Source organism: Schistocerca piceifrons, chromosome 2 (assembly GCF_021461385.2).
Source record: "Schistocerca piceifrons isolate TAMUIC-IGC-003096 chromosome 2, iqSchPice1.1, whole genome shotgun sequence".
In the NCBI taxonomy this organism is placed as follows: Eukaryota; Metazoa; Arthropoda; class Insecta; order Orthoptera; family Acrididae; genus Schistocerca; species Schistocerca piceifrons.
Window position 1 is genome coordinate 55,290,266 of NC_060139.1, and position 20,223 is coordinate 55,310,488.

The 20,223-nt window shown below is 40.9% G+C and overlaps 1 protein-coding gene across 1 annotated transcript in view; it reads right to left on the reverse strand.

Annotated features, from left to right (window-relative positions):
• The window catches only part of LOC124775146 (UTP--glucose-1-phosphate uridylyltransferase-like), a 266,959-nt gene that overhangs the window by 34,540 nt on the left and 212,196 nt on the right, over window positions 1-20,223 (reverse strand). The window contains exon 10 of the mRNA XM_047249986.1: window positions 1,363-1,500. Within this exon, the coding sequence (XP_047105942.1) occupies window positions 1,363-1,500 (138 nt within the window). The remainder of the gene's footprint in view (window positions 1-1,362; window positions 1,501-20,223) is intronic.

Genomic DNA, 20,223 nt, shown 5'->3' on the forward strand with positions numbered 1-20,223 from the left:
ATATCGGAAATTGGCACGGTGGTGCATGCGCGTACGTTTTCACTACATAAATACCTCCCGTCACGTTTAGCACCCTCTGTCTAATATTTCCCCATCTACAGAGCACAGACGCATGGGAAATACTGAGTTCAAATTCGTTTATAATGATAAAACTGACTGTCGTAGGCTGTGTCATTAGGGTTAACATTTTGTCTTTCTGATGATATCACAAAAATCACCGGCTCCCAAGCCTTATCAAACAGCAAGCCGCCGTCGCAATTAATAAGGTCTTCCCCATATTCCTCAATAACTGAATCCCAGAAGAATCTCGTTGTGATGAAAATTTTCATGGCATAGTAATCTATAGAATGTTAGTAGACATACGATGTTCGGCAATTGTTGACTTACTGGGCTGCAAAATGCGAGTGAGGCGATAATGTTCCACATAGTTTTTATAAACTGTGCGTGTGGTCTGATCAATGTAGGTTTTGACACACTGACATGGTGTTCAGTACAGTTCAGCCCTCCGCGAGCCAAGATCGTCCTTCGCCGCAGCGAGTAGAGAGCAGGTTTTTATAGGACATTTTCTGAATTATTCCGCCACAGAAGTCTTGGCCACAACGAAATACTTTTGGGATTCAGTTATTGAGGAATCCTTCGCAGAAAATCTTATTAATCGTGACTCTGGCTTTCTATTTGACAAGGCTTGGGATCCGTTAATGTCTCTATCTTCAGAAAGATAAAATTTTACGCCTAATGACACGTCCTCCGACTGTTAATGTTATCGATATGATAACTGAATTTTAACCCCGCAGGCTAGCAGTTCGACAGAGAGCGTCTACGCAATTTCACCGTTGCGCCTGTGCCTGCGCGCTACAGGTGGAACAATATTCTACAGAGGGCACTAAATTAGACAGAGGGCGGTCATGCAGGGGCAAATTATGCACATGTGCCGCCGCACGAATTTTCAGTGAGGAGTTAGTGACATACACCAACAATCTCCAGCGTGAACTCACATGAAGATGGCTTAACGGCTGTCCGAAGAAATATTGTAGCAAGAATCACACATATGTTTACTTGGATGAAGCAATATTAAATTAAGATCACTCTTTGACATACAATTTCAGTGACCAAATAATTAGACATAAAAACTTGAAGTTGTTATGAAGTGACCCGGTTTTTTAAAATTCAACATACCACTCCATAAGAGTAGGCATACATTAGTCACGAATGTAGTGTACATTAGCTGTGTTTACACCATTCTGTGATATGAACGACACCACAGTGCTATGAAGCCATAGTGCTATCGAACCGTAAACAATGCTACAGAATGATAATCTTATGATATACTATATTGTTCACTGAAATTACATATTCACTTACCTTTGCTTCCATCAAAAGATTTCATCGCAGCCCCCACTGCTGTCTCAAGCTGTATAACAGGGAGTCCATTTGACATCTTCTTTTTATTAACAATGACTTCCATTTCTAGCCACTTTTCTTCCACATTTCGTTTCACAGCTGAACGAAAGAAATATATTTTTACTATAAACACTTTAAAAATTCAAAGAGTCTGTACTACTGGTCTCCAACTGGAGCTAGCACCACCTGTTGTACTTGTTAATTTTAACGAGTTATCATGTATTTACATGGTTACATTTTGCAATGTGACTTCACTTTTTATTAGCACCTGTAAGGCAACTGACTATCACAAACATCATCAACTTGCTTTATTCTCTTTTCATTGTATGTTGTTACAGTTCCTCCCTGATAAAAGTAACGCTGACAATTGCTAACCTGGATGTAATTAGTGCCGGAGTAAGGTATGTTTACTTTTATTGCCCTTTTGGTATCAAACACAATGACTATCATTATAATCACCATTTTTGTTTATGGAATTCTCTGTTAGATTCCTGATGATGAGCATGTCCTGAAAGCCAATTGCATAATAAATAATTTACATTCTGCACAAAGATGTTGTTTTGGAAAATATCATTTAGGACAAGGGTTAGTTTTGCTGCAGACGTATTATGACGTTATAGTGTACTTGTCCAGATCTTTGGTGTTATATCACAGATATAGTTTTAGGTGTCAGATACTTTTCAGCAATTGTTTGTGATGATATCTGCACTAAAAGTAATTTATCATCGGATTTATGTTCATCTCCGACCATGTGTTACCCGTGAGTGAGTTTACATCTTACATCAAAGTATCTCAGCTGAGTGTGTTTATATATCGTGGTCAGCAGTTAGCGCTTGAAGCAGATCTGAAAACCACGTAATGATAAATTTCTTTGTGAACTGTAGTCAGTTATCAACACAGATAACAATTGATTAATTTAATGTAAATTTTGGTGTATTCTGCACAAAATTGTGTTATATAGGGGCCCATAACCAGTTAAAACTAGTTTCATGCTTAAATACTAATAATTATGTGATTAAAAGGATGTTGTATATGTAAGATGTCAATCATATAAGTAGTTAAGTTTACCATATACCAGGTGGCTATAATTAAACTGACGATGCTCCGAGTGCTGCAGTGAGGTCTGTATACATCACAATACACTAAATAACGTGTGGCTAAGGCCTCCCGTCAGGAAGACCATTCGCCTGGTGCAAGTCTTTTGAGTTGACGCCACTTCGGCGACTTGCATGTCGATGAGGATGAGATGATGATGATTAGGACAACACAACAACACACTGAAACACCGTAGCTATGTTCATTAATCGATGTGCTCAGGGAGAATGCTGAAAAAATAATAGTTCTGCTTTCCATCACCAGGAGAAATAATGGCACAATAAGCAGTGAGAATATGGTGTGGGCGCAGGAAAAGGGAAGGAGCGATAAAAACATGATAATGATGGTTCTGGCCTGTTTAGTAGGATATGCTCACAAGTTACATCATCTGTTCCATATGGTCTCCCAACTCAACAACATACTCCATCCGTAACATAATATGGTTGACAGTTCTCTGTTGGTCCATCATGGACAGGAGACGTCGGCTGGTTAAGTAACTGTCAATGTCAATGAAATTCGCCAGCAGCCATGTATCTTAAAATGTTATTTTATTTTATTTTGAAGGCTACCAGTTTCAGCATTTCAATAGCCCTTCATTCGAAGACTTGATAGTAACCTAGGTTGCTATCAAGTCTTCAAATGAAGCAATAGTGTAATGACTCAATTCACGACATTCAGAGATTTATGGCTGTGTGTGACATATTCATTTATTTGGAGAGATGCATATGGGCTCTGAAGATGGCCTAGTGAAATGGTGAAACTGGCAGCCTTCAGAATAAAATAACATCTTAAGATACAAGGCTGTTGGAGGACTTCACTGACATTGACAGCAGCTGGCAGTTGGTCGCAGCATATCCAGTATAACCAGAGCTGTATGTCGTCGTACACTATCCTTCAGATCAGGAAGTATCTGGATACATATCTCTCTCTCTCTGTGTGTGTGTGTGTGTGTGTGTGTGTGTGGTTTGAGGTTTTCTGGCGCTAAACAGCGTGGTCATCAGCGCCCAAACGCATAGAAACAGGAACACATGAGGTGAAGGGTCGAAGACGGACAGCGAACAAGGAGAACGGCTAAAAGACACAGACCTGACGCAGTTACAAATCCTCGCATACAGAGGCAAACCAAGAGGAGAAGAAACGCACTAAAAAAGGAAAGGAAACACAAGGAAAAGAGAACAGAAATCGAAGTGAAACAAGTAGGTAATCGTGACTGGCGGACCTCTTACCTAAAGCCTGGGTGAGCCAGTCACCCAGCAGCACATTAAAATCCTCTCCCTAAAATCCGAGGCAACAAATTGGACAGGACACAAAACCGTAAGACCTTAACCACAGTCGTTGCGTCGTCTTGCAAAATAGAGGGCAAATCCGGTGGCAAGGAAACCACCGCCCTCTGGTCAGAGAATAAAGGACAGTCAAATAAAATGTGGCGGACAGTAATCTGGACGCCACAAGCACTGCAGATTGGGGGGTCCTCCCGCCGGAGTAAAAAACCGTGCGTTAAGGGACTGTGCCCGATGCGGAGGCGAGTGAGGAGACCTCATCCCGCCTGCATGACTGATAGGACGTACGCCATGGCCGCGTGGTGGCCTTGACCAGACGCTAGATAAGATCTTTCAGATATCCTCACAACCAGAAATCAAATGGATTAAGGTGGGGATTTGCAAGGCCACACATCTTGAAATTTCCTAAAGATGATGTGGTAGTTACCAAAGATTTCTTGAAGCAAATCTTTCACCTGGCAAGCGGCATGTGGTGTTGCCCCATCTTGCGTGGAAATAGTGGTGTGGACGTAATACCGTTCCTCCAACGAAGTCCTTACAACATGCAGACGTCACTATATGCCCAAGGTGGCATCTCCTCGACGTAAACGGACCGAGAATGAACGAGAGCTAGTGAAACCACACTACACAGTCACATAAGCTGAGTGCAGTGGATGTTCCTGCAAAACATGTGGCCGAGCAGAATCCCACAGTTCTCTGCATTCAAGGCACTATGGAGAGTAAAATGTGCCTTGTTCATCCAAGAAAATTCCCCAGCCACGCCAGCCATTTCCACGCATGACAAAAAACGAAGGGCAAAATCACGGCGTTGTAGCCTGTCCTAGGGCTTCATGTGGTGCACATTCTGTGAATCTTGAGGTACAGCAGTGTCACATGCACTTCAAAAACTTTTGAACCGTTAACCAGGGGAGAGACAATTCCCATGACACAGCTGAAGCACAAGCTGCATAACTTGAGACATGTGCTGCAACTTCATTAACAACTGCCAAGGGAATGGGCCGCCTCCTTATGCCTGCTGCACCATCTAATTCGCCTAGCCCATTTATTGACATGGAGCCTCTTAGTAGCTGCTTCTATCGGCTATATTTCCAAAGTGCAAAGTTTACTGGCAGTGCATGGTCTTCCTTCTTAATAGGCATTGTGATTCATATGGAAAACTTCAACCTTGTAGACCTTTAATACCAACAGTCACTTCACAAAAGAAATCAACATGTGTCGCCAAGAAATAAGCAGCATACTGATGTCAAAACAGGGAACATTCACATTCTGACTGCTTACAGTGCCATATTTTCACTTGGTGGTAGAAAATGAAAGTATTATTTCTTTCAGCATATTCCGTATACGATTAATGAACATATTTACGATGTTTCATTGCCCTGCAATGTATATAGCCCACACTGCTGCACTCGGAACACTGTTGGGTTAATTGTAACCACCTAGTATTATAATTATATTATTTATGGCAAACACAGCGAAATTTATGACATTTCAAAGTTAACCGCAATTAACAACAGATCAAACACATTGTAAACTATCGCTATCCTGTCATGAAAGGTATCACATGCAAATCAACAGAGCAGTTTACACACGTTGTCGTAGTTTTTCTATGGCCGAGTCTGCAGCAGGTTTGCCTGTCTTGATCAGTCACCCAATGATTTATTTTGTCGTATCTGGAATCTTAATGCTCTCTTTTCACTACCTCCCTTTAGACTTGCATTCTTGGAAATTTGTTTCCAGAATGGAAATTACGAAATGGTGATGTAATCCAAGATGATCCAGTTTCTCATAACCATCAAGTCTCTGTAACTGCCACGCATTTTGTTCAGCTGCATCAATGTTATGCGCTATAAAACTGCAGTCCCATTTTTTTCCCTCTGATGGATGTCCTGTAGAGGTTTCTGTTTTGATCAGACCGATTAGCTCCACCCGTGTTTCCATTATAAAGATGAATCATTTGAGGTTGTTTGATAGCTATTCCTTTCTTCTCACTCTGTGAAAATCGTTTTACTGTGTGTATTAGCTTTACAGGTGTAGAGTTGGAACCTAATGTGACTACACTATAGCCATTCCATCTTGCAACTACCATATTGCTAGATTCGTTACTTTTGAAATCAATAGTTCATCTCCTTACTGTCCAGTGGGGGACATTTAGCGATCCAGTTTTGTCTAAATTGTACCTGTACCTTGGATTCCTTTATCACATACTTCAGTAAGAAGGGGAACAATGAGAAGTCATTATCAAAAAAAGGTGACAAGAGTATTTTCCCCATCTCAATAACAAATCAGCATACTGAAGAACAACACTTGCTCCTAAGCATCTGTAGTTCTCTGGTAGAGTAGTGCTCGAACCTTGACATGATCCATGTGTACAATGTATCCAGTCTTTGCAGCTCCAGCCCAAATTTTATAGCTATACAGTATTGGTTTTCCTCTAATGAACTGCTTGTACCCTCATTTATCGAAGTAAGGCACCACTGATTCATCAATTACTATGTTTTGCTTCATGGGGTGCATTTTCCTGGGACTGTGCGCTGGGTAAAGGGACACCTGGAAAGCCTGTGATCGACAGATCAGTTTCTGAAACACTGTGTTAACAGAACATTAAGATGAGGGAAACATGCCATTGAATAATTGTAGTTTGCATCAGAATAGTATTTATTAACATCTTAAGTGAAGTTCCCTTACAGGTCCTTCACATCAATCGAATTTTTATTGTATGTTTCACCTGAGTGATTTTGCTCACATGACAGCTTATTGCATAACAATCTATCACATAAGTCTGCACATTAAATGCTTAAATTACACTTGAGGGTCATTGCATTGGTGAGTGTATTATCTAAAACATTTGTTTTATAACATGAACAACAATGATTCATTATTGAAAACACATGCTCAATTCCTGCACAGAGCAAGTTCTTCAGTTTCAGGCAGAAAAATTTACTTTTAATGCATTTTTACTTTAGCACTTTAAATATCCCAATTAACAATTTAAATGTCCCAACCCATCTATCATGCTCTTCTTTCTTGGAAACGATCCAACAATTTAATTTTTGAGCTACAATCGGTTTGACAATACAATATTCATCAGCAGTTCTGTACTATCAATTTCTGCATCACCTTCTTTCCGAATTAATGGTACACTTCATTCTACATCACTCCACTGTAGCTCCTTTATCAAACTCGAGCAGTGAAGTGAATTATAACTGGAAAACTACTTCTCCCATGAAACCAAACATTCAAGTGCTACATTCAAGAATGCATGAACATCAAAATAAAACCTATCATGCATGGGTTGATCACTGTCACACAGTTCCTTCAATACAGATTTAAACTCAAAACTCACAATTATTTTATTTCCTGTTTTTTATCTTTGTTGTGAGAAGTTCATAACAAGATATTGCCTCCGCAAGCAGGCATATTTTGCTTTTCGATTGCTCAAATGCATGTTTCAAAAAGAGTGATCTGACTATGAGGAAACCACAACCATAATTCAGATTCCTTATTGTTGAAACATGGGTGCAATGATAAAGGGCAGCGTGATTCATGGAGAAAAAACGATTTTAGAGCAGGTTATAAATTCAAGAATGGGAAGAAATGCTAACGATCTTGCACTGCTGCGACTTAACAATTCATGGGAACTGGCATACACAAAATCAATGAAATTTGAGTCTGTCTACCGTTACAGTATAAATACGAAAATACTTTTAAATATTACAAATAATATTCTGTATATCAAAAAGCAACTTTCCAATGGCTGTTTCCACACTGTTGTGAATGACATGCACCTTGCAATCCACACCTACAAGATAATTCATATCAAGGCTTTCTTGTAATTTATCAAAAAGATTTTATTTGCCACTTCCGTTGTCTCCATCAAACATACCGTTCATACTGTCAGCAGATAAACACACGAACTTCGATTCTAGGCAGTGGTCCCACAACTGATGTCACATTTTACGATATTACATTAGAAGATGCATTTTCAATAGAAATAACCTGCAATACTTTTTATGCACCCCACATTCTGGAATGAAATACGTTTTTAACTAATGCTGCAAGAAAGTTTGTTGATTTTTGATTACTGGTATCAACGGATAAACTACAGGGTCAAGATCATCTTTAAGAAGTTGTTTGCACAAATATGATAGTTCGTTATTAACAATAGCTTCAGCTTTTGTTTGTTTAAAACCAAAATTTACGTCATGAGTTTTAAATTACATTCATCAAGCAATCCATGAAACTATAGCTTTGATTATGACACATGGTATGGTATGCAGAAGTTCCATCAGCTGCACCCAATGTAGTTTCTTGATCTCCTGGAATTTCACAAATTACACTTTTGCTACATACACATTTATGTGATCCTGAATACCAAATAATTTGATTTCATTATAGCCTATTAATAAATCATGTTAGTGCTGGCATTTCACATTTTTAATTTATGTTTCATACAATGTAAGCAGGATTTCTTAGGATTTGTGAAACAAACTTACCTACTATTTCTTTGATGAAGAAGTCATTGATTTTCGAAGACAGCAGCTTATATTTGACTGATATATATTGAATTTAATTCCATCATGTGCAATCGAAAATGTGGCATGACAGTAGAAGTCATACCTTCATCTCTTCAAGCAAAGAATATTCTCCCTTTAAGTTGGAAGGAAAGGTGCTTTCGCATTGAGGCGTAATAGCTTAGTTCTTGCAAATAACAACACAACACATTAGTTGCCAAGACTAGCCTAAGCCAACTTCGTCTGTCTTCATTGTTCAAAGAACGTGCTAAAATGATGGTGACAATAAGTGAGGTAAGAGCTGATCCAGCATTTCTCATGACAAGACAAAAATTCTGGAGATATGAACACATGTGCAAAAAAATATGACGGTCTCATTAGCATACACAGGCACAGCTGAGTGTGTCAGTTAACTGCCTCACCTTAGTGTACCTGCCTAACTTATTTAGATTGTCACTGTCACATACATGTAAGCTGAACATTATGAATTTGAAACTATCACGGGAAAGAGCCACTGCAACAAGTTTATTATGGCAATTTGATCTTGTTTCCCAGTACATACTCCACCTCAGTACTTCAATACAACCGCTAAGTAAAAGTATAGCAATAAATAATGTCATTTCAGTTGAAGTCACATCACACCGTCTACTACGTTTGGTAGCATATGTCTGTGACTGTAACATTGATATCAATAACATTATCGTCATCAAGAAATGACCACAATATTTGCAAAGGGCTTACATTGTTATGAATAAAATATTGTTGACACATTTCGTTATTGCACTCTGTATGATCGCATTTTTCCTCTTTGCGTTATCATTTTCATCCTATCTACCTTCCCCTGCTCCTATCCTTTCTCCTCTTGCTCCCACTCTTCCAGTATATTCACTTTCAATAACTAGTTCTACTTCTGTTTCAGTTCGTAGTCGACTTCCCTTAAATTATCTGAACCTGCTATATTTTCATCGTCTGAATCTTCATCAATCACATCACAAGGCCAGATTTTGTAGGAAAAATTAGGTGATAGGTACCAGGTCACAAAATTTTTCAAGCCAAGAGAAATGTCTTAGCCAGGTGGTACACAATATAGGTTCCTTGTGCAAGGGTTTCTCAAAGCAGGATCATGTGGTGATAGTGGGAAACGGTATTGATGGGGATCAGGGCTACAGTATTGTGTGTGACCTGTTGAAAATAGCCTCTGCAACGACCAATACCAATGTTGGGCTGGTGCCTGCTTTCATGTGGCATGATCAGCCCCAGTTGAACCGCTCTGTCAGGAGGGTAAATATGGAGTTGGATCAATTGCGTAGGGTGGCCACTCTGTCAGATATTGGATTGGTTCCTGTCAAGGCTTTTGATAGGGGGGATTTCACAAGGCATGTCCTACACCTCAATAGGAAAGGGAAGGGTAAACTGGCAGGGTTGTTAGCGAAATCCATAAGGGGGTACATTAGAACAAAACTCACAAGATTCTCACAACAGGAAAGTAAATAATAATGTTACCATATTTAACCAAAATATTGGAGGATTAAAGAAAAAAGTACATTCTCACAAAAGTAAAGTAAAAAATAATGTTACCATTTTTCACCAAAATATTCCGGGATTGAAGAATAAAGTAGATGAGCTCCTGGTTTGTTTAGATGACATTGAACCTGATAATCTGTCTGAGCATCACATAGTGTCTGATATGGAAAAGGTAAATATCAGTGGTTATAAACTAGCTGCACATATGAGTAGAGAGAATAAGGTGAGAGGAGGAGTTCCCATATTTGTCAAAAGTTATCACTGTGTAAAAAGCTTGGATACAAAAAAGTTTTGTCTAGAGCAACATATAAAAGCATGTGTCTGTCAACTTAAACTGAAGGAGGGCTCTTTTATAATTGTAACAGTACATAGTTCCCTTTCAGGAAACTTTCATTTATTCCTGGAAAACTTGGTTGCCATGTTGTGGTATCTGTCAGATAGGGGAAAGCAAATTATTATTTGTGGGGACTTCAATGTTGATTCACTGAAAGAGGGTAATAGGAAGAATGACATGGAAGTCTTGCTCGGTTCTTTCAATTTGACATCTATCATTAGTTTTCCTACTCGGGTAGTAAAGGACAGCAGCACATTGATAGATACCATTTTTATAGACCAAGATAACCTTAAAAACATAAATTCTTGTTCTGTTGAGAGTGGATTTTCTGATCATGCTGCTCAGCTAGTTACAGTATATGACAAAGCTCCATTCAGTAATTCAAAAACTACCTTCCAAAGTTGTGCATTCAATTAATGACTCAACAATTAGAAATTTCAGAGAAAATCTTCAGCAGTTAGACTGGGATGACGTGTACAAGGAACCCAATGCTAATTTAAAATATAACGTATTTCATGATACACTTGTAAGAGAATTTGAAAACTGTTTCCCCAAGAAAGTAGTTAAATCTAATTATAAGAAACCATGCAAAAAACCTTGTCTTACTAAAGGAATAAAAATATCTTGTAACCACAAAAAGGAACTGTATCTAACAACAAGAAAGAGTAGTGAACCAGAAACAGCCAAAAATTATAAAAACTACTGTGCTACATTAAAAAAGGTTATTAAAAGGTCCTGAAGCATGTGCATCATGTCTGAGATTAATACCTCTGATAACAAAATCAAAACAATTTGGAATATTATTACAAGGGAGACAGGGCAGCCAAGAGTACAGGATGATGGCATTACCATCAATGGGAATGGAAACTTGACAAACAACAAGCCAGAATCTGAAAACATTTGAATAATCATTTTTTAAATGTTATAGACAAAATAGAATCTAAATGTTCTTCAGAAGAAGCAAGGCAGTTAATGGAAGAGGCCTTACCCACACCATTTGATACAATTGAAATTCCACCCATCTCTCCTTCTGAAATTAAGAAGATAATAAACTCTCTCAAGAATAAAAGCTCACATGGAATTGATTGCATTTCCAGCAGGATAATAAAAGCTTGTTCCCAAGATATAAGTGTGATTCTTAGCCATGTATGTAATGGCTCTCTGAAGCAGGGTATTTTCCCAGATAGACTGAAGTATGCCATTGTTAAACCACTGCATAAAAAATGGGATACACCTGATGACAACTACTACCAACTGATCTCTCTTCTGACTGCCTTATCCAAAATTCTTGAAAAAGTAATGTATTGTAGAGAATCTTCACACCTTTGTAAAAATAAAGTTTTAACAAAGTGTCAGTTTGGTTTCCAGAAGTGTTTTTCAACGGAAAATGCTATATATACTTTCACTAATGAAATATCAAATGCTCTGAGTAACTGTAAGTCACCCGTTGGGATTTTTTGTGATCTCTCAAAGGCTTTTGATTGTGTAAATCATGGAATACTTCTAGATAAGCTCAAGTACTGTGGTATGAATGGGACAGCGCTCAAATGGTTTAAATCATACCAAACTGGAAGAGTGCAGAAAGTTGAAATACGCAGTTCACATAATATGCAAAAAAAACTGGTGATTTCTCAAACTGGGGAACAATCAGGAATGGGGTGCCACAAGGTTTGGTCTTGGGTCCTCTGCTGTTCTTAATATGTATTAATGACTTCCCATTCTACACTCCTGGAAATTGAAATAAGAACACCGTGAATTCATTGTCCCAGGAAGGGGAAACTTTATTGACACATTCCTGGGGTCAGATACATCACATGATCACACTGACAGAACCACAGGTACATAGACACAGGCAACAGAGCATGCACAATGTCGGCACTAGTACAGTGTATATCCACCTTTCGCAGCAATGCAGGCTGCTATTCTCCCATGGAGACGATCGTAGAGATGCTGGATGTAGTCCTGTGGAACGGCTTGCCATGCCATTTCCACCTGGCGCCTCAGTTGGACCAGCGTTCGTGCTGGACGTGCAGACCGCGTGAGACGACGCTTCATCCAGTCCCAAACATGCTCAATGGGGGACAGATCCGGAGATCTTGCTGGCCAGGGTAGTTGACTTACACCTTCTAGAGCACGTTGGGTGGCACGGGATACATGCGGACGTGCATTGTCCTGTTGGAACAGCAAGTTCCCTTGCCGGTCTAGGAATGGTAGAACGATGGGTTCGATGACGGTTTGGATGTACCGTGCACTATTCAGTGTCCCCTCGACGATCACCAGTGGTGTACGGCCAGTGTAGGAGATCGCTCCCCACACCATGATGCCGGGTGTTGGCCCTGTGTGCCTCGGTCGTATGCAGTCCTGATTGTGGCGCTCACCTGCACGGCGCCAAACACGCATACGACCATCATTGGGACCAAGGCAGAAGCGACTCTCATCGCTGAAGACGACACGTCTCCATTCGTCCCTCCATTCACGCCTGTCGCGACACCACTGGAGGCGGGCTGCACGATGTTGGGGCGTGAGCGGAAGACGGTGTAACGGTGTGCAGGACCGTAGCCCAGCTTCATGGAGACGGTTGAGAATGGTCCTCGCCGATACCCCAGGAGCAACATTGTCCCTAATTTGCTGGGAAGTGGCAGTGCGGTCCCCTACGGCACTGCGTAGGATCCTACGGTTTTGGCGTGCATCCGTGCGTCACTGCGGTCCGGTCCCAGGTCGACGGGCACGTGCACCTTCCGCCGACCACTGGCGACAACATCGCTGTACTGTGGAGACCTCACGCCCCACGTGTTGAGCAATTCGGCGGTACGTCCACCCGGCCTCCCGCATGCCCACTATACACCCTCGCTCAAAGTCCGTCAACTGCACATACGGTTCACGTCCACGCTGTCGCGGCATGCTACCAGTGTTAAAGACTGCGATGGAGCTCCGTATGCCACAGCAAACTGGCTCACACTGACGGCGGCGGTGCACAAATGCTGCGCAGCTAGCGCCATTCGACGGCCAACACCGCGGTTCCTGGTGTGTCCGCTGTGCCGTGCGTGTGATCATTGCTTGTACAGCCCTCTCGCAGTGTCCGGAGCAAGTATGGTGGGTCTGACACACTGGTGTCAATGTGCTCTTTTTTCCATTTCCAGGAGTGTATATTCACAAAGATGCAAAGCTGATACTTTTTGCCGATGATACAAGTATAGCTATCACACCCAACAGACAAGAATTAGCTGGTGAAATTGTAAACAATCTTTTTGAGAAAATCATTAAGTGGTTCTCAGCAAATGGGCTCTCACTAAACTTTGACAAAACACAGTACATACAGTTCCACACAGTAAATGGATTGACACCATTAATAAATATACACTTCGATCAGAAATTGATGGCTAAGGTAGAATATTCTAAATTTCTAGGTGTATGCATTGATGGGGGGTTGAACTCAAAGAAACACAGTGAAGATATGCAGAAACGTTTGAGTTCAGCAACTTATGCTATTAGGGTCATTGTAAATTTTGGCGATATACATCTCAGTAAATTAGCTTACCACACCTGTTTTCATTCTCTGCTTTCGTATGGCACCACATTCTGGGGTAACTCATCATTGAGTGAAAGAGTGTTCATTGCACAAAAGTGTGTAATCAGAATAACTGCTGGAGTTCATCCAAGATCATCCTGCAGACACTTCTTTAAAGAGCTAGAGATCTTCGCTGTAGCCTCACAATATATACATTCACTTATGAGATTTGTTATTAACAATCCGAACGAATTCAAAAGTAATAGCAGTGTACATGGCTACAACATTAGGAGAAAGGATGATCTTCACTACTCAAGGTTAAATCTAACTTTGGCTCAGAAGGGGGTAAATTACACTGCTACGAAAGTCTTTGGTCACTTAGCTAATAGCATCAAAAGTCTGACAGATAGCCATATAGCATTTAAAAGGAAATTAAAAAATTTCTTAATGGCAACTCCTTCTACTCATTAAATGAATTTTTGGATATAGTAAGTGGGTAATTTCCCCAACCCCCACAAAAAAATTAAAGACATTAAGTGTCATGTAATACACTCCTGGAAATTGAAATAAGAACACCATGAATTCATTGTCCCAGGAAGGGGAAACTTTATTGACACATTCCTGGGGACAGATACATCACATGATCACACTGACAGAATCACAGGCACATAGACACAGGCAACAGAGCATGCACAATGTCGGCACTAGTACAGTGTATATCCACCTTTCGCAGCAATGCAGGCTGCTATTCTCCCATGGAGACGATCGTAGAGATGCTGGATGTAGTCCTGTGGAACGGCTTGCCATGCCATTTCCACCTGGCGCCTCAGTTGGACCAGCGTTCGTGCTGGACGTGCAGACCGCGTGAGACGATGCTTCATCTAGTCCCAAACATGCTCAATGGGGACAGATCCGGAGATCTTGCTGGCCAGGGTAGTTGACTTACACCTTCTAGAGCACGTTGGGTGGCACGGGATACATGCGGACGTGCATTGTCCTGTTGGAACAGCAAGTTCCCTTGCCGGTCTAGGAATGGTAGAACGATGGGTTCGATGACGCTTTGGATGTACCGTGCACTATTCAGTGTCCCCTCGACGATCACCAGTGGTGTACGGCCAGTGTAGGAGATCGCTCCCCACACCATGATGCCGGGTGTTGGCCCTGTGTGCCTCGGTCGTATGCAGTCCTGATTGTGGCGCTCACCTGCACGGCGCCAAACACGCATACGACCATCATTGGGACCAAGGCAGAAGCGACTCTCATCGCTGAAGACGACACGTCTCCATTCATCCCTCCATTCACGCCTGTCGCGACACCACTGGAGGCGGGCTGCACGATGTTGGGGCGTGAGCGGAAGACGGCGTAACGGTGTGCGGGACCGTAGCCCAGCTTCATGGAGACGGTTGCGAATGGTCCTCGCCGATACCCCAGGAGCAACAGTGTCCCTAATTTGCTGGGAAGTGGCGGTGCGGTCCCCTAAGGCACTGCGTAGGATCCTACGGTCTTGGCGTGCATCCGTGCGTCGCTGCGGTCCGGTCCCAGGTCGACGGGCACGTGCACCTTCCGCCAACCACTGGCGACAACATCTATGTACTGTGGAGACCTCACGCCCCACGTGTTGAGCAATTCGGCGGTACGTACACCCGGCCTCCCGCATGCCCACTATACACCCTCGCTCAAAGTCCGTCAACTGCACATACGGTTCACGTCCACGCTGTCGCGGCATGCTACCAGTGTTAAAGACTGCGATGGAGCTCCGTATGCCACGGCAAACTGGCTGACACTGATGGCGGCGGTGCACAAATGCTGCGCAGCTAGCGCCATTCGACGGCCAACACCGCGGTTCCTGGTGTGTCCGCTGTGCCGTGCGTGTGATCATTGCTTGTACAGCCCTCTCGCAGTGTCCGGAGCAAGTATGGTGGGTCTGACACATCGGTGTCAATGTGTTCTTTTTTCCATTTCCAGGAGTGTATTTTGTGTAATGTAGTATCTTGTATAGACACCTTTTATTAACATGACATGTTCCACATTATTACGAAGCGTCGTATTCATGATCTATGGAACAAGTACTAATCTAATCTAATCTACACAACAAACATTAGTGGAGTGGGATAAGGGGGGGAGGGGGGGGGGGGCGTGAAGGGCTATTAGTGAAACATGGCTGCTGGCACCCACGATCTAATTGTATTCATTGTTTTCAAGTCTTCTCAGAGCTTGAGGGAGGCTGAAAACCCTATATAAAAGATATAATAGTAAATTATTATTTGTTATAAATAAATCTCTTTTTGTGACTGATGTACTGTGTGTAAGGCAACATACAACATTGAGTACTGTGGATCATTGTTGATGTTATACTAGTTTTAAATCATAATATAAAAAACTATTTTGTACTCACGTTGTGGATATAAAACTACTAGTTGCAAATAAATATAATGCACATTACACACATTTTGATAACATTCTCTATTATGTAAATTTTGGTTTTAAGATACCAAATCTGAGGCTATTGTTAATAATACATAGCCTCTTTGTGCAAACAACTTCTTAAAATTGATCTTGACCCTGTAGTTTATCCATTTTTCCAAGCACAGGAACATTGACACAACTTTCCAGTCAAAAATACAAATCACAAGATTCCGTTTGTTGATTCCAATTTAAATTTCTAACAATGGCTTGCAATAGGTACATACTGCTAATGACACAGTCATATCACACAAAAGGATTATAAAGTAAATGAAGCTTAGTGTCCTGTACATAGGATATCAATAGTATCTGGGTTAATTATTTTAATAGTTTTCAACTGGTATTGTTTGTTGTTTCTTGTGGAACAACTGTAAAAAGAACTTTCGGAAAAGTTCGATCATAGTGTAGTGCTCAGTCTCACAGAGTGTACTAGAGAATATATGAAATTTGTGTTCTAAACAAATAATCATTTGAAGTATTTGCGGTAGTCATATGAATGGTTGATCAGTAGCGCTAACAGTAGCAGTTACTATAGGATAAATTTTGAAGTCGCAGTAGTTATTTCATAAAATCGTTTACTGTTGTAGCATAACTTAAGTATCATAGACATATAGTTTTTCAATAAATATAAAATTTTTACAATGAATGGGAAGTATGGACACTGTCATAAGTTTGTGATAGTGGGTTAGGGAGTTAAATTTGTGAAAAGTATTTCCATTGGAAATGCACTGGGGAAGCCAGAGAGCATTCCATTGAGATCCTCAACTGGAATTGCAGAATATTTAGCAAAAATAAGTTAATAAAGGAACAGGAGCTTAAGTTTTTTGCCACCTAGGTATAGTTATAAAATGCAATGGACAAACTACATGGGATAAGTAGGGAGAGGGGAACTGGGGAATGGACACTGGCAACTGATAAGATGCCTGCTAGGACAAGTATATATTCAGGCTGTTTCACTTCATGCATCACCAAGAGATCTGACCAACTGTCAAGTTTGTTGGAGAGGAGAATCTTGTAGTTGCAGGTGTATGAAACACGCAGCAGACTCCAACAGTCAGGTGTAAATACAAAGATAAAGATGGTTCTGCTGTTAGATAGGTCTCACATGCTGGGAATAAGCACGAGGTCACCAGCACTGTGAAGCCTAGTGCAAGGTTGGCTGAGGTTACAGACGACATGGGGGAGTCATACAGGAATTTTACAAAAGAGGATCACATAGTGGATGGGAACTGGGGAACAGTCTTCATAGGGACAGGTGATGAGCCAAACTGGTAGCACAAATGTGCACCTCACGTAGCCATTTAAGCATCACGACCAGGCGCATCTTCATAAGCTGTTAGGTGTATTAAAATGGAGCTTGAGAAGGCACCGAAGACAGTTAGTATGGCTCACATCGTAGTGGTGCCAGTTGAATCTGTCAATATATCGGGTTTCATTATGCATGGCCTGCACCTCAGTAGGTATGGTGAAAGGTTTTCTCATGTTTTCTGCCACTGTAAATAATTCGCGTTCACTGTACTGGGACAAAACTGGATGAGCGCGCTGCATGGGTCGTGAATAAGCTCCTTGACTCTATGACTAAGTGTATCTGTGGTTTGGTTGCTCGCCTGTTCTTCTTATTTGAGGCATATAGCATGCAGCTGAATTTTTAGGGAAAGAGATATTTGTGAATCTGTCAGAAATTATCTGGAATACTTTATTATGGAGATGAAAACTTGTTTGTAAAAATATGTTACTGATTCTACGGATGGAGAAGAGCTTTGGAGGAATATTTCAACGTAGCCAATGCAGGTGCGAGAATGAAATGTTTTCTTGCCAGAACTATTAATTGAAGGAAATCTTTGTGCCTCAGACAACTAATAAGTAGAGATCAGATTATATGCAACATAAAAAGCCAAAATACATATGAAAATGCGTAAAATAGGCATGAAAAGTGCCGATACATGCAAGATCAAATAATAAAAAACATAGCAGTTATTGCGTGCAATATAACTCAAAGTTGCATATCGGTTGCGAGTAGGAGCACCGGACACGTGAAAAATCGAACATTTACAATGCGAATCTCATTATCTGTACCCTTTGTGGTTGACGCTTGGCAGGGTCCTGGTTGAGATTAGTATTTAAAAACTGCAAAAAGAAGACGCACACTGTGTTTCAAATATTCTTCCTTCTTTGCTATTGTTGTCGGTAACAAGCGAATGCGATGCGTTTCTGGCAAAAGTTCACCCATCCCATTAATAAAACTACCAATTGTGGCAAGTGTTCAAAGCCTGGGATATTGTTCAAAACCTTTTCAAACTTTCCTTTGAGTTTTCTCGGAAATGGCTCCGGCATGTAGAATTCACTATACTAATTTTATTCACCAACTGAATAGATTCATTAAGCGCCAAACCTTGAGTTGCAAGGTTTTTAATACTCGCAGGTATCTGGAAAAAATGAGTACTAACAACAACAATGTTTTCTTTCAAAAAAAAATTATTAGAATCGTTAAATGCTTCCTTACACTGGCAAAGCCTATGCACTATCGAACTCGTTTACTACGCCTTTGATGTCCTCGAAATTTTCATTGTCACACAACACAGCTTCGATGCACGTACCCCAAAGAGTTACCACTGGTTCGGGAGGTAAAGGCACATTTGGTAGTTTTTCTTTATAGGTCTTGATGCTAGCAGTTACTATAAGAAACACTTTCTTTGTGGATAAAATCAGTTTACTTACATTTCCAAACGTGAATCGTACTTCTTCAGCAAGGTTATGTACTCCGTGAGCAAAGCACGTCTCATGAATCAAACTGGGATTAAATACTTGTAGGGCTTTTCCTGCTTTGATCATATACGAAGCAGAATCTGAAATGGTTCAAATGGCTCTGAGCACTATGGGACTTAACTTCTAAGGTCATCAGTCCCCTAGAACTTAGAACTTAAACCTAACTAACCTAAGGACATCACACACATCCATGCCCGAGGCAGGATTCGAACCTGCGACCGTAGCGGTCACGCGGTTCCAGACTGTAGCGCCTTTAACCGCTTGGCCACACCGGCTGCCCGCAGCATCTGAAAGAAACATGAACATCTGCAGAAGATTATCGAGATATTTTTCTGATATCCTCATTCACAAATCTGGTAACAGTAGATTGATTTGTCTTTTCCAGTTCTTTGCAGGTCACTAAAAAAGAAGGCACTTGTTTTAAAGCACCAACAATTGAATTTGCAATGTAACAGCCACAAGTGTGGGCGGTTTCGTTACCTGAAATCCAAATAATGTCGTCCTTGAGTTCACTACGTATTTCTTCCAGAACATGCCTCACATAGATCCATGTTAAAGCGATTTTTTTTTTTTTTTTTTTTTTTTTTTTTTTTTTTTTTTTTTTTTTTTTTTTTTTTTTTTTTACCATCGGCCATCGGAGATTAAATCCCTGCTACCGCTATTTGCCGCTGACAAACGTTGTTGCCGTCAGCCTGTCAAGCATACCTGCCATGTGAAGACCTGTCTTGACATACTGGTCTATTTGAGACTTTTTTCTTACACGAAACGTTTTTCCCGCAAACGGGACAATATAAAGCATTTTCGTCATTTGTAAATGTTCCAGGCTGGTCAGTTATCCACGAAACAATATTTCTTTTTTTTCGGGCGGCATGGTGCAGAAAACGTTACACAGCACACCCAAATACGTTTAACTATGTACAAATAAAAATAAAACGAAACTGAAACAATGGAAGTGCGACAAGCTACTTTTGTAATGTAATTGTTGCCGACGCGTGAGGTAAGGCTGAAGAGGGGATTAAGCGGGGTGCGCGGGCGGCAGTTAATTCGCTAGCCCGTACCCTCTCGGTTAGCAATCACACGGTTAGTCGTGGTCACTATGTGAGAGGTAAAAACGAGACAGAGCTAGGGCCCGCCTGTCTAGATTTTTAAAATATTGTAAACATAGAGAGAAAATATGCGTCATCACTAGTATTTAGTAAAATATCCAATAGCCGGTGAAAAGGAGCCAAACATGCAAATACATTTGCAACATGCAAATGCATATAATCCAGTCTCAACTAATAACATTCATGATTAGTGTTAACTTGATCTCTTTGTTTTGTCACACATAACGTAATTGGT